At 39.5% G+C, this 13,949-nt stretch overlaps 1 protein-coding gene across 5 annotated transcripts in view; it reads right to left on the reverse strand.

The window, feature by feature from the left end:
• diaph2 (diaphanous-related formin 2) overlaps window positions 1-13,949 on the reverse strand; it is a 562,944-nt gene that overhangs the window by 507,071 nt on the left and 41,924 nt on the right. For 4 of the 5 annotated variants that reach the window (XM_054740030.2, XM_054740031.2, XM_054740032.2 and 1 more), the window contains one exon: window positions 12,430-12,450. The exons of the other annotated variant lie outside the window; for it this stretch is intronic. In XM_054740030.2, coding sequence (XP_054596005.2) covers window positions 12,430-12,450 — 21 coding nt within the window. The remainder of the gene's footprint in view (window positions 1-12,429; window positions 12,451-13,949) is intronic. 5 annotated transcript variants of the gene reach the window in all.

Here is a 13,949-nt window from a genome sequence, read left to right on the forward strand (position 1 = left end):
ATAATAACATCCAATCTTTTTTTTCCCTATTCTTTTGTTCTAGTTGAAGGGCCTGGAAGGAACTTTTTCCTTCTCAGTTTCATTCTTTTGTGGTGGCAAATTCCTCCTCCTCATACACAGACGTGAGGTGACACACAAACTACCTAGCAAACTACACCCGTCGGCAGCGGAGACAGGCAGCTGAAAGCTAACATGGGAAATCTTGACAGGAAAGAAGAAAAAAAAACACCTCACACATGACACCAAATTTGCTGCTTGTCTTATTAAATGACTGTGCAATTATACACATCAGGGGTCTCAGTTGTAGGGTCCTGTGCTTTTAATCACACCCAGCAGACTATCTGTGATTGAAGTCCAGCGTCCCAGGTGCAAGGAAGACATTACACACAATCAGCATTAAAAGCATCATTTCTCAGGACCACTCAGGACACAAAGAGACGGGTCACCCACCTCAGTATGATTGGATGTCATCTCTCCTGCTGCGTTCATTGCCAACATCAAGGACATCGCCATTTGAACGCTATACATCTGCCATCAAATAGACCTCAGGCCAACATCGAGCAATTGGCCCCATTCTAACAGAGTGCTTGATTTACTCTGACTACCAATTGATAGAGCCAAAAGCCTTTACAACAAATGTAAAAATAACAGCGGTGGCAATGAGCGTTACTACTATTATTTGCTTTATTTTTCCTCATATTTACTTGGCTATGGGACCTAAGCAAAAGCAACCATGCCATGTGGCTAAGCATTAAAAATGGATGTGCTATGTTAGCACCTGAGACAAGCGACAAGGTAGAAGAATCTGTAATAAAAAAGACAGCATGTGCTGAGGGGCAAAGATGTTTCTTTTGCTTCACTTGGGCAGCAATGTTTACGCTGTCTGAATATGCAAGCACGAGGCGTCCAGAGTTCAGCATTAAACAGGAATTATGGGTCTACAACATCATTAAACACATCGCTGCTCACCTGTAGCATGCAAAGCTTGTGTTTCATTTAATCAGATCCTGCTAGTAACAGTTTGTTGGATTATTTGTGTATTAACTGACCTGGGTAACTAGCTGACCTTTAAGAAACTAACTCAAACTTGCTGGAATTGCCTTGATCTCATTCCACAGTCACCTATATGAGGAACAGACACCACATAATTCAGTATCTGTTCCTATAGCATCAGCAGTCATACTTCAAACATATTTTTTTGATTTCTAATCCAATCAGGGATTGCCATGATGGCAGGGGGCGAAATGCCCCCACAGGGGTATGTTAGATGGTGTCAGCCGTATGGGGGGACCTCCAGAGAGTTGGGGAATTTTTGTATTTGTGCTTGTACTATTTAATCTGCTTTTAATATATAAACTAAGATAAAAATGAATCACTGCCTCATCGTTTTTAGTGAAGTATTGCTGGGTTAAAGTTAGTGAGTGGCCATTGCTGAAATAGCTCCTGATCGTCATTCCGATGAAGAAAGAACCAGGAAGGTTTGGCCCGGCCCAGTTCTAGCCAAGCTGCAGCCAGCCACGGATCAAAAACCAACAAGTTAATGTTGCTTGTGCTGGTTATCTTCAGATGTGTCACAAACAATCTCACTGTGACTCTTATAAGCACAATGTAAAACTCATTATGTCATCTTCTTTAACCGTAGTAATCTAAGAAAACGGACAAATATTATCCATGAATTCCCTTTCTTCCCTTTAAACATCATACATCTATCAAATGGCTTTAAAAAGCTCTGTAGGTCACTTCCCCACCAACAACATGGCTTTTCACAACTATGCACTGCGCCAGCAACGTGGAAAATTCAACAGCCATCCACTGCCACCAAGTGATGAACTTGAGTACTACAATTCTGGTCAGAGAACTGCAGCTGTTGCAGAGACTGACTGAGACCATGATCACTGCAGATCAGCTCCTGCATTTATAGCTCAAGTCTCAGATGTGTAGTGAAATATCTTTTCGGGATTACTACTGTTTGCATGGGCACATCTTGGCAGAAGATGAATAATGAGCAGCCGTTGTATTAAAAAAATCACACGGTGCAGTTTTTTAAAGGTAAGATAGGCAAATGAGCAGCCAGTATGGATGGAGAGAAGACCCTTTTCCTCTGACACAGTTTAAATTTGTTTCACTAACTAAACTTTAAATAAAGCACCGTGAAGTATTGCAGCTCAAGATGACTAATTTATACTTTCCCATTAATTCTTCTACTCATTTACTCACTGGAGAGGAAAAATGATCTAACCTGACCCACAGTTAATGAGCACTACAGCTACATTTAAAAACTGTGCTCCAGATGCTTCAAGCAAACATAGAACATAGCATAGATGCTAGAAAACACTACAGCAAGTGATCCTGCCTTGATCTTGTCACCAGCGTTTATTGTACAGAACTATCTCAGGAATCAAGGCGAACATGGCTGCTGATGAGGCAATTTTGTGCCTTCACTCTTGTGAGTCCAAGTATGACAGAACCACAAAAGTACTGCAGCTGATCAGCAGAGACTGCACCTTGTTAGCACACTATTGTGCAGAGTGGACAAGTTCGCTGAGCGGCACATCCTGTAGGTTTACAAAAAGAGTGGGGAGAATACGAAACGCCCAATCAATTCAACTTAACAACTATGATCTGCAGGAATGTGGTTTATTCCTGTCAACACCTGCATAGTTATCTAGCTTGCCTTCAAACAATGAAGTAATAAACAGACATGATATGTCAGCAAGTTTTTTGGACTGCTAACATGTGCGCCAGTGCAAGCAGGAATAAAGTTTGCATTTGGAATAAATATAAATGCACAAAAAATGAGAGAGCTCAGCAGAGTTATAACCAGAAGCACTTTAGCACTTCGCCCAAATGCTAAATATTCTGCAGGCAATCCTGACTGACACAGAGGCTGACTTTCACAAAGATTTCATCTAGAAAAAGAAATCGACTCCATCAACCAAAGCAAATTACTTACTATGTACATACAGATGTCGAGGGTATCTAAAAAAGAAAAAAAAACTAATAAAGAAATCGGGAGTGACTGGAGGAGCAAGCAACCATAAAACATGGGGATACACAGAATTTCACAGCTGTGTGAACAGTTAAAGCAGATGCGGTGGGATGTGATGGTGGATGCATACAGAGACAAATATGCTATAAAGTTTATGGAGCCTAATGCGGCCCTGCAGGAGCCTCCTGCCGAGCTGAGCATGCCGACAGAGCTGTTGAGTGTGTGACAGAGCTGTGGGGGAGAGATGTACAACTGAGCATTGCTAGTATTCACAAGCTCCAACACTTGTGTGGGGCCATGCACACGGTACATGAAATTCACAGAAATGCAATCAACAGAACTAAGAATCCTTGTTCTCCCTCCTTCCCGTGTCTAAAACAGGCAGTGCCAAATTCTCAATCCAACAGCCAATATCCTGGTTTACTGAAAATAAAGACCAGAGAAACTTTAACCCACTAGCATAGCCACTGTTCGATGCTACATCAGCATTATGACCACTTTATGTTAGTTGAACAACATTCAGCTCTCCTCGTTGACTGGAGAGGCTGGCTGCTGAATGAAAAAGAGATTTTTGAACATAAGAATATAAATAATTATGTTTCCCTCATCTCTGGTGGAGGCCCTTCCCTCCCACACAACCAACCCTCTGCCACAGCTGAACTCTAGCTTCTGCCACAGCCAGCAAAGGTCAATACAACCCCAAATGCTCAAAGACAAGTCACTAGGCAAAAACGCAACAATAACTGAGAAGTCATTATGGAAACCAGGAAGAAAAACATTGCATGACACAAGCCATTACTTTATTTGCAAGGCAATTAAGTACTAAGAGCGCTAGCATTTCTGTTCTTCAAAGTGAACTTTGTAGAAAAAAAATGTGTGGGAGATACAACCTTTAACATTTACTGTCTACACCAGTAATTGGGCTCTTGCTTACAATCTTTCTTCTCCTTTTTCTATTTTCTACTGCAGAAACAGTGACATAAGTAGTGAAGGTTCAGACCTAAGACTGTTGATTGATATAAAAATATGACCTCTGAAATAAAAAAGTGTCTAAGTCAAGTGAAGGTCTGAGAGAGACTTTCTAAGGTACAAATATAAGCCTCCACTTGACTTCATGTGTACTTGTTTAATTGCTGATATAAACTTTAAGGTAAAAGGACAGTAAGTTTCTCTCAACATTGGCAAAAACCTTTTGATTAGCGTAGACCTTTGGAAAATAAAGTAGGAACCTGGTGTTTTTAAAATTTCTAAGTTAGCTGAAGCAACGTGTCTGAGGTTCAAAAGCTGTATAATTATTTCAGCATTACCGCTACAATGGCTAATTTGGAAAACAAATTAGCTTAAAATGTTTTTTTCCCATGCTTCTTACCCACATTCTAACATAGTATACCCAAAATTATTATGTGGGGATGAAAATAAAAATAAAAAAATTATTACTTTTTTTAATAAACAAAGCAAGAGAACCACTTTATTCTTTTTAAATTAACTCATTCGCTGCCAGCCGTTTCCTGATCGGTAAATAAAGTGGTTCTGTTGCATTTGTCTAATGGTCGGACCAAAAGCAACCACTGGACCAACCGGATGTCTGTCTCGCCACACCACTGCACTTCCACACTTCCCTGTGTTCTCCACTCATAACGCACTCATCTAGCAACAGAACATCACTGGTGTGAGAGGTTCTCCACTCAAAATCAGAGAAGGACAAACGGCCGGCTGCTACCACTTTCACTTTAGGACAAACTAACAGAATCCCAAAAAGAAAAACACCATTTGAGGTCACAGACAACAAAAGAAGTTTGGACCTAGAAAACAGCCACTGGTCGTTTCTTCCTAAAATGTGAGTGTTCCTTGACCGCGTTTGCGTTCAAAACCTAGCTTGTTCTGAAAATTTGTTAAATCAGCTTTGACAGACTTAACTGCATCATGTCTAGAAGGGTGTCAGGCTATCTAGCTAAATGTAGCAGCCATTGTTGATTACTAGGTAGGGAGTCATTATATGCCAGGTTTTTTGAATTTTCTATGTTTAAAAAAATCCCAATTAAAGTCTACCAAACATTGCAGAAAACTCTCCCATTTTGTTCATATGTTACTCTATGTAACATAGTAAGTAATTTTTATATGACACTCAACCAGGCATCAAATGTTATTTGAGAGAAGAAAATGAGGACTTCAACGAATCAGTCCTAAATATGTAACAGTTCTGTTTGCTGTGAATTGTGGTATGACTCGTTGTTCAACGTGTCTGTTGCCAATAATTTAGTTTTGGACAGACTTATGAGCCCAGACTAGTCTTTGCCTTTAACCTTAAAAAGACATTTTAACCAGAAAATGATAGAACTATGGTTCCAACATCAGTACAGAAGTAACACCATTTCCTCCAGCTACTGTGGAGATTTCATGGTCACAAAAGGTGAAATATGCAAAGCCACAGTGACTGTGCCCTTGCCAACAGCAATGACAACAGAAAATCCTTTTCACAAAAACTGAGAAAATGGCTAAAAATTCTCAACATTTTGAAGGTTAAATTAGTAGAACTGGACTGCTATATTTGGTTGTATGTGGTTAAAACAACTGTTTTACTGTTTCTGTAGAAAAAATAAACCCTTTCAATTGAAGTTTATAACATCAAAATTTGACACAACTGTTACAAGAAGGCCTCAATTACAAAACATAATAAATATTTGTCTTTTAACTTTATTTCTCATTATTACCTAACATGTATGATGGAAATCAGTGGAGTAAAAATTGTATAGTTTGATTGTGGGGTCAGTTAATACTGGCACGTCAGACCTGAGTGTATCTGGTGCATGGATTCTTACATGGTTACGCTTTAAAGCCCCATGAAAAGCTCAATCTTTTTAAAAATAATTGAGGAGTCCAGATTCACTGTTTAAAAGTAAGCTGTTAGATAAAATCTTTCACATGTAACTCCCAGACAACTTTTATGTCAGTCAGATAAACTCGAAAATAAGCTTTCAGCCAATCAAAGAATCTTCTTACTCAAATAGTCCCCTTCAGAACATGTTTCCTTGATCTTAATTTAAAATAGAATCTATGGTGAATGCTGGCTCAGGGCATGGGAGGCACGCGCTATTGATTAATTTTTCATTGCCATTCTTTTAAAGCACCAAGGACATGTGCCACATCAAATCTGCTCAACCCTAAGCACCCAGTTTAATAGCTTGCTTGAGACAAAAAGTCTTTTGAGGCAAGGCGTTTTTTAAAAGAGAAAATGATGGAGGAATGTCTAGATTTCTTTTCAGCTTCAATATATATGCACAAAATATATGGATAATGTCTAATGTGAGTGCTATGCAAACACTAAGTTGAGCATAATGACTGTGCAGGAATGTTGAAATTGAAAAGGATTTTATGAACAATCTCTGATATCCAAAGATATCATGGGATCACTTGTATGTAGAGCTGTAGGTTTTTGTTCTGTGAGTTACTCGCAGCGAAAACCCGGATTGATATCTATAAAATTAATAGTTGCAGACATATTTGTGTGGGTTAAGTTCAGTTAGCCGTGGCAGCCATTTTGAAAGGTGATTCCAAAGGCTTATTAGTCATAAGTCAGCAACGGTTGACTTAATCAGTCTATGTCAACATCTTAGGCAGCGTTATTGTCCTTTTTGCTTTGTTTTCTAATTTCAGTTGGCTGTCTTGGCTATCTAGAATTAAGCTAGGTATACACCATGTGACTTTTTCACTCACCGCATTCAGCTCCATCTCAAAATCCTTGCAGAGCAAATCTCACGAGTCATGTTCTCACACTGTATGACCCAGTCCTCGAATGTGACCTGACTGCTCATACAACGTGTGGTAACAAAATGTCGGGCCTACAAATATGCTAAAAATAGTAGTTTTTACACAACACGTCAGACTTTCGAGTTCGAAAACAGAATACCTGAAGGCTGTGTTGTTATTGATGTCTGTTGTCCTTTGGGCTTGCCATAGAAGGACACACGGGAGTTTACCCGGGTTGGAAAAGAAGGACAAAAGGAAATAAAAGTATTTTCGGATCTGTTTTATTTGACATAAACACAGAAAAACACGCTTTCTTGGCAATTCTTGCCATTGCGTGAGGAGAAAAGTGCAAAAGAAAAAAGAATGAAAAACAGCTGGTGAGCCGTGTTAGCGCATCTGCTGTGTGAGCTGCTCTGGTACTTTTGGGTCACAACGCTGATTCAACAGTGCAATACTCTCACAATGGACGAGCAAAATATCAAACATGTTTGATATTTGTGTAAACGCGCAATGGCTGATTGGGATTTGGTCATTATATTTTAATTGCACCTGGTTACCCCAGTATACTACACAACGTCCCGACTGCAATGATTCTCACACAAGAAGAAAATTGCCTCAAAACTTTCAAAATTTGCAGTGTACACCCGGCTTTACGCATTCTCCAGCGGTTAATCCGTTTTAGATCTATATATGATGATTACTTTCTGAATTTAAGTCCATCCGGAGGATTCAGATATATTTTGCCAATAGAAAGACAAAGTTAACTTCCATAGTGTATGCCTAAATCAAGGATAGCACAGCCCGATTTGGTGCCTGGAGTGTGTTCTGGAAATGTCTTCATCTTTCAACTGAAGTGATAACTAGGCTTTCATTCATACACTAGTTTTTAAAAATAAATCCACCCAGCGACAAGCTACAATGCCACCAGTACAGCCTCTCCTGACCTTTTCTCACAGGTCTTAGGCATTTAAGGCTTTTTTGTCAAATCTACACTCTGACAACAGCACACGGAGAGTAACTATTTACACAACCACATTTACCATCACAAACTGACATTTCAGAGCTGACCAGCATCTAAGCAGTCATCTGTCCAGTTGTACAGGTATTGATCATTTCCTGTGGTCTGGAGATTTTCCATTGCTGTTTTTCAACAAATGGATCACACCCCCTCTCACTCTGGAAGTCTCAGCAGCATTCTGAGCTGTAGAGTCTGTCAGAGGAAGAGAAAAGATGGAAGTCTGCTCTCAACAGTGCAGCGGCCACTGACGGATATACCTTGATTTGTGTCATAAATCAGACCAGTGCTTACAGACACTGATGCTATAAAACCATTGTAGAGGTCAAAAGGCAGCTGCAGTGGACTCGGTAAAGAGGTCAAATCTATCTGGACTGTCAGTCTACCTGCAGGCATGCCACTACCAGGCTGTGTTGCTCATATTTTCTTTGATCTTGCTTTAGGAGTCCATAACAAAAAATAAAATAAAAAATGTAGTCTTGTGTTGTAGAGCTGTGTTGTACACTTCTGCAACAGTCCAGAGTAGATGAAAGTCAAATCACAGGATTCTATCCCAAGCTCATTCCTTAAGGACAGTGCGGCACAGAGATTGCATGCATGTGGCAGAGGAGTAACACTTTTGTTTGCCCTAAGGACAGGTCTAACTTCCTCTTTCCTTCTAACACATTTCAGTGCACTCATCAGTGCACACTGACAGTGTGAAAATAGAAATCTGCCAGCAAAGTAGGGGCTTGACTGTTCCACAATTGACTAACCTGGCTAAATAATTTTTTCTCTACTCTTTTATAGAGGCCTTTAAAATGATGCATGAAACTTCCAGTTTACTAGGTTTTCCTATTTGCTAGCACTGAAAGAAAGACACAAAGGTTAAAATGGCCAGGTCTAACACATTTGCGAGCTATTGAGTAAGAAGAAACTTATCGATAACTACAGACTCTTGTGTTTTTGATATAGCTTGCAGAAATTCTGAAACAAGGTCTCAGCGCAGAGGTAATTTCGTCCTTTTCTATTTACTGAACACAATGTAGCCATTACTGCTCAACCGTACTCTACTGCCATCCACACAGTCCAGGCTGATAAACCCATTGCTGCCACTGAAATAACCAAGCACAAAAGAACAGTTTAACAAAGGCTGAAAAAAACTGCAATCAATAAAAAATGGCTGTGTAAAATGCTTGAAAGAGCGAGGTTCGTCTGAGAGCATGGGCAGAGTAGAGGACAGGTCACAGTGCACTGCTTAACCTTGTGTGTGCTTCTGCTGGGCTTTGCAGTCCTCTTAATCCTTGTGAAGCTCTCAAAAGGCAATGAAATACCACTTAAAATGACACCATTTAAAGTGGCAATCCCACACTCGTCAAGCTGTCAACTGTATGAGTGTTTTTATGGATTTTTTTTTCTGAAATAGTTCTTCAAAATTAAATAGAAAAAAAATAAGACGTGTATTTAACTGCAAGAGAAACGTATTTACAATTCTTCTCTTATGCGCAAGTGTGTCATGCTCAGTATATCGCATTTTCTTTTTTGGTGTTTCCAATAAGTTACAACTCGGTGTTAAATGGTAAACAATCACTGAGAGACTTGTTCCAAATAATACAAAACCTTTTTTGCAAAAGTTTTCTAACCTGGTTTGAACTCCATTGGCCCAATAGCAAGGTCCTAATATTCATGCAAGGAATTTTAGAACACTTGCAAATATTTGAGAAGTTTTGGAAAAAAATAAATCTCTTGTGAAAGCTGTTCAAAAATGTTTCGCCAACAACTGATGTTTAAAGAGCATATTGCAGGTTAGAGACCCCATGAACCAATCTTTAGAGAAACAAAATAGAAACTTATTTTAAACTTTTTTTTACACATACATAAATTATTTAGGCTTTTAGAGTCATTTTTGTGAGAACGTTTTTTTTTTTTGGCCAAACCAAGTGACGTCAGCTGAGTCCAGTTAGCTTAATCCAGAGAAAAGTATGGAATCTAATGCCGGCTCTGACATAGAGGAAACTTTAAATGTTTACAATTATACTCATGATGGACCAAATCCATAAAGTTAGGAGTCTGCTGCTCGCCCCAGAGAGCAGAGACAAACCAGAGGGAGAAACCATCGGCCAAAGCAGAGAGATTAAGGAGGGGGACCCGCAGGTGTCTGACGAGTTAACCATGTTAGCTTAAACTTGTGTGCTAACATCACAATATTGTACTGATTACTATCGTGTACCAGACAATTAAAATAGTATCGGTCAGTTAATATAATATTAATACTAATGAGCGTCTGTCAGCGGTCTCATACTCACTAATATCCGTTCACGTAAAGTAGTTTAGCTCTAAGTGAGAGGGAGAGAGACACCTGTCATCCGGTTCTGGAGCTCATGTGGGCTTCTGTGACCTGGATTTGACCCAAACACGAGCGAGACAGTCGAGCTGGTATTTTTAAGAGCTGCGCATCTTCTCCTGGTGGCCCAGGCGGCGGTTCTGATCCGGTTCCGACCCGGAAATCAGCTGGCCCGCTGAGCTGCGCGTCTCTTCTGGTGGTCGGTTCTGACCTGGTTCTGACGGTGATCTGAGCTCCAGAAATCCGCATTTAATTTTTTAAACCCCACCACGGGTCTACGGAGCCCAGCACTGACCTCCCTGTTCCGGTACCGACCGATGCGGGCTACAGAAGTCCGTCTTTTCAGCTGCACAAAACGCCCTCAGGCACGGAGATAGAGGCATTGTTTCTCTTATCTGGAAACCCGTGGACTCGATGTCCAGACACGCTGGAGTTGGTACAGCCTTCACACACTATAGTTTATCAACATTAACACAATCCAACACTAGTAAACACACACTGACTGGATCACATGACCTCCCTACCCTAAAACTAGCCACTCTGCACACTGAGCTGAGGCAGCGCCAAGCTTCTAACTCCCTTTGGTTACGTCAGAGGTTCAGATTTAGAAAAAGAGCGTTTTTAGAAGCTTTGCGGAGAAAGGACACTTTTTACTAGAAAACTCTCCTGTTATGTATTTTAAAACAAAATATCCACAATAAGCTTTTTAAATAGTATTTTTTGGACAGCACTTTATATGAATTAGAAAAAAAATTAACCTGCTAACTACTGGCTCAAACACTCAGTTCACAGTAGGGCTGGGCGATATATTGAGGATTTCACCTCGATAGCGATAAATGGACAATAACTACAGGTACGCGTAGAGACAAAAGCTGTCCACTAGATTAGGCTGTTATGTATTACGTTGAGTCACATTTTTACGTGATTCAAGGTGGTACAGCTTCTTAAAGTGACATGAACATTGCCAACCTACACACAACTTTTCATTGTTTTAATTATCAAATTTATTGATATGGGAAAAATTATCTCGATAAGAGTCAGAAATTCTGATAACGATAAATTTTCTATGTACTGCCCAACCCTGGTTCACAGTCATTTTGTTATGGAATAAACACTTTGAAAACATTGGGATGGACCTTCTTCAGATAAAAATGTAATAAATTAATAGGGATGTGAGCAATTTTGCAATATTTTGTGTTATGATACTGAATCAATATTTTAAAATTGGGGGCAGCAGTAGCTCAGGAGGTAGAGATATTGGAAGGTTGTAGGATCGATCCCAGCTCCCACCAGAGAAATCTGCTGTTGTGTTTTTGGGCAAGACACTTCACCCTCCTTGTCTGGTGGTGGCAGTCAGACGAACCATTGGCACCAATGTTCAGCAGTCTCACTTTCGTAAGTGCAGCTGTGGCTACAATGTAGCTCATCATCAGCTAAGATTCCTGAATCACAGATTCTATTTGGATGCGTAACTAAAATCCAGTCGATGAAGGAGGAGCTGGTGGCGCCAGCCCTAGTTGGCTCAGAAATCAATTGTGATTACGTTCTGCCAGAATTGCATCATCAAGCCACTTTAGATTGAAGTCACCTAGTAAAATAATTTCCTGTGAGTCCCACCTCGACTGAACTGCATCTATTAAATTTCCTTTTGCTTCACTTTTAGGGAAGGTGGAAGGGTGATAAATATTGACAATATTAATAGGCTTATTACCATTTTAAAGCAGTGTATTGCATTTAATTGAGAATTTACATGCAATCATATACTGTGTTTATTTTGTGTGGTGCAATTTAAACTCCAACTGCTAGGTGGCAGCAGTGTTTACCTCCAACAACCAGATCTCGCGATAACACTGGACGTGTCTTGGATGTGTCTTACCTGACATTTCCAAATAAATGGGAGTCTTAAAATTTGCTAAATTATTACCTGGCTAATAGTATCATAATATTTCATATAGTCTCCTCTGTATGGTGATACTTATCGTATCGCCAGGTTCTTGCCAAATCACACCCCTATAAAATAACATTTTTATATTTAAAGTTACACATATTTTACAAAAGGAGAAGAGTGGAATACAAACATGTTTCATGAGTTCATTTTCAACATCACTCACCCCAAAGGGTCTCAATTTGCATGCACTATCTGGTGTCCTTTTGATTAAAACCCATCATTTATATTGACACTTGAAGCTAAAGCCATGCCAATGACAGGTCAAATTACACTCCTCAGCTTCTTCCTGAAATCAAATCACCAGATGAGTGTGTTCTAAACTGCATACTTGTGTATGCTGAGGAGATGAATGAAAACACACACGAGGTATCAGGATTCAAAGGCCAAATAAATAACAGGATACTTACCGCAACTTTGCTCCCAGTTATCTGCATGCAGCGATCAGCGGAGAGGTTAATGTGCAAAAAGACACAAACAGCACAATCATTAGTAGGCCTGAGATGTATCCATTATGTGTTAAGGCATCAGCGTGTCTTGTGTGGCATCGAAACAAACCTTCACACAATTATAGCCAACACCATAACACTAAAACGTATACAAGCCAACAGGAAAACTCCCAAAACAACAGATGCATAGTAAAGGTAATGTCTGTGTTTGGCAGCTGCATTTTAGCCATTTTGTAAATCCTGGTTTAGATAAAAACATTAAACAAAATTGTAAAATAACACGCTACATGTATTTATGACAGCGAAAATTGTTTAAATACTCCAGTTATGCACTGAAAATGATTGGGGAAAGGTAAAAAAAATCTACCTCAATAAATTCACAGATTCTTGCACCAATAGGATCACCGGCTACTCTGGGTAAAGACTGTAAAAGGTCTGAAAGGTCTCCCTGGCCTGAAATCAATGTGCTGTCATTAACATTAGTCTTCAGATGTCAAATTTGTGTGGCACCTTAAATCCATACGGTCAGCACAATTCTCGGGGTTTAACCTTGTTTTCTGTCAATAGCGACAGGTAGCACAGGCGATTTTTTTTTATTGCTGTAACTGAAAGACATCACGGTAGGAAGGTGTTTGTTGGCAGAGCAAAGGCATTCTAATCTGGGGCTGAGCTCGTCTCTCTGCAACATATTCTGGGGGATTGCTTTCTGACTGCAGGAAGTTAAAGGGCATACTGAAAACCTTTTCCCTCCTCTTTCCACATTGTTGGGTGAAAAGGGTAAAATAAAACCCTGTTACCTTCACTGCCTTGTGTATTTTTTGGGTCTGCACACAGTCGGTGCCTGGGTTATCTTTTACACCAATCTACAGTATAAAGTCGGATTTATGTAAAATGTTAAATAAGCAATTTTTGTTATAAAATGAGATTTTTTTTCTTGTTTGCAGCAGCTTTACCAAAGCAACAGACACTATCTTTAGTGTGCCAGTTAATGAAACGAGTTTGAACGGAAACGACACACTTTTCTGGACTATTTTGAATGTAACATTCAGTAAGATCTTAACAGGAATATTTTTCAACTTCATCATAATGAACGACCTAGGTTTTCTCTGGAAAAGTATGTCCCAAACAAAGATAAAATTACAGTGGTTGCTTTTTGACAATAATTTCTATCATCATCATCCAACTTCAAAACCCTGCATCTAAATCTTACTACATAAAACAAATCATAGTAAACATAAACGATGCAGATTTTCATTAGATGAGTATCATTGTTTTTGCATTTTTGTTAAATCAGCACACAGTTATGGGCAGAACAGAACACACAATAAGATGGGAAAGAAAAGCCAAATGCATGCAAAGCTGATGGTCAAAGACATCCAAAGACATGCTTCTGCAAAAGCTGAACTGGAGTACAATAAAACAGAGCTCATATTCAAATGAGCTAAGTCAATGCAAAATTCTTCTATAAAAAGATATTCCAT

The sequence above is a fragment of the Nothobranchius furzeri genome, chromosome 1, assembly GCF_043380555.1.
Source record: "Nothobranchius furzeri strain GRZ-AD chromosome 1, NfurGRZ-RIMD1, whole genome shotgun sequence".
Lineage (NCBI taxonomy): Eukaryota > Metazoa > Chordata > Actinopteri > Cyprinodontiformes > Nothobranchiidae > Nothobranchius > Nothobranchius furzeri.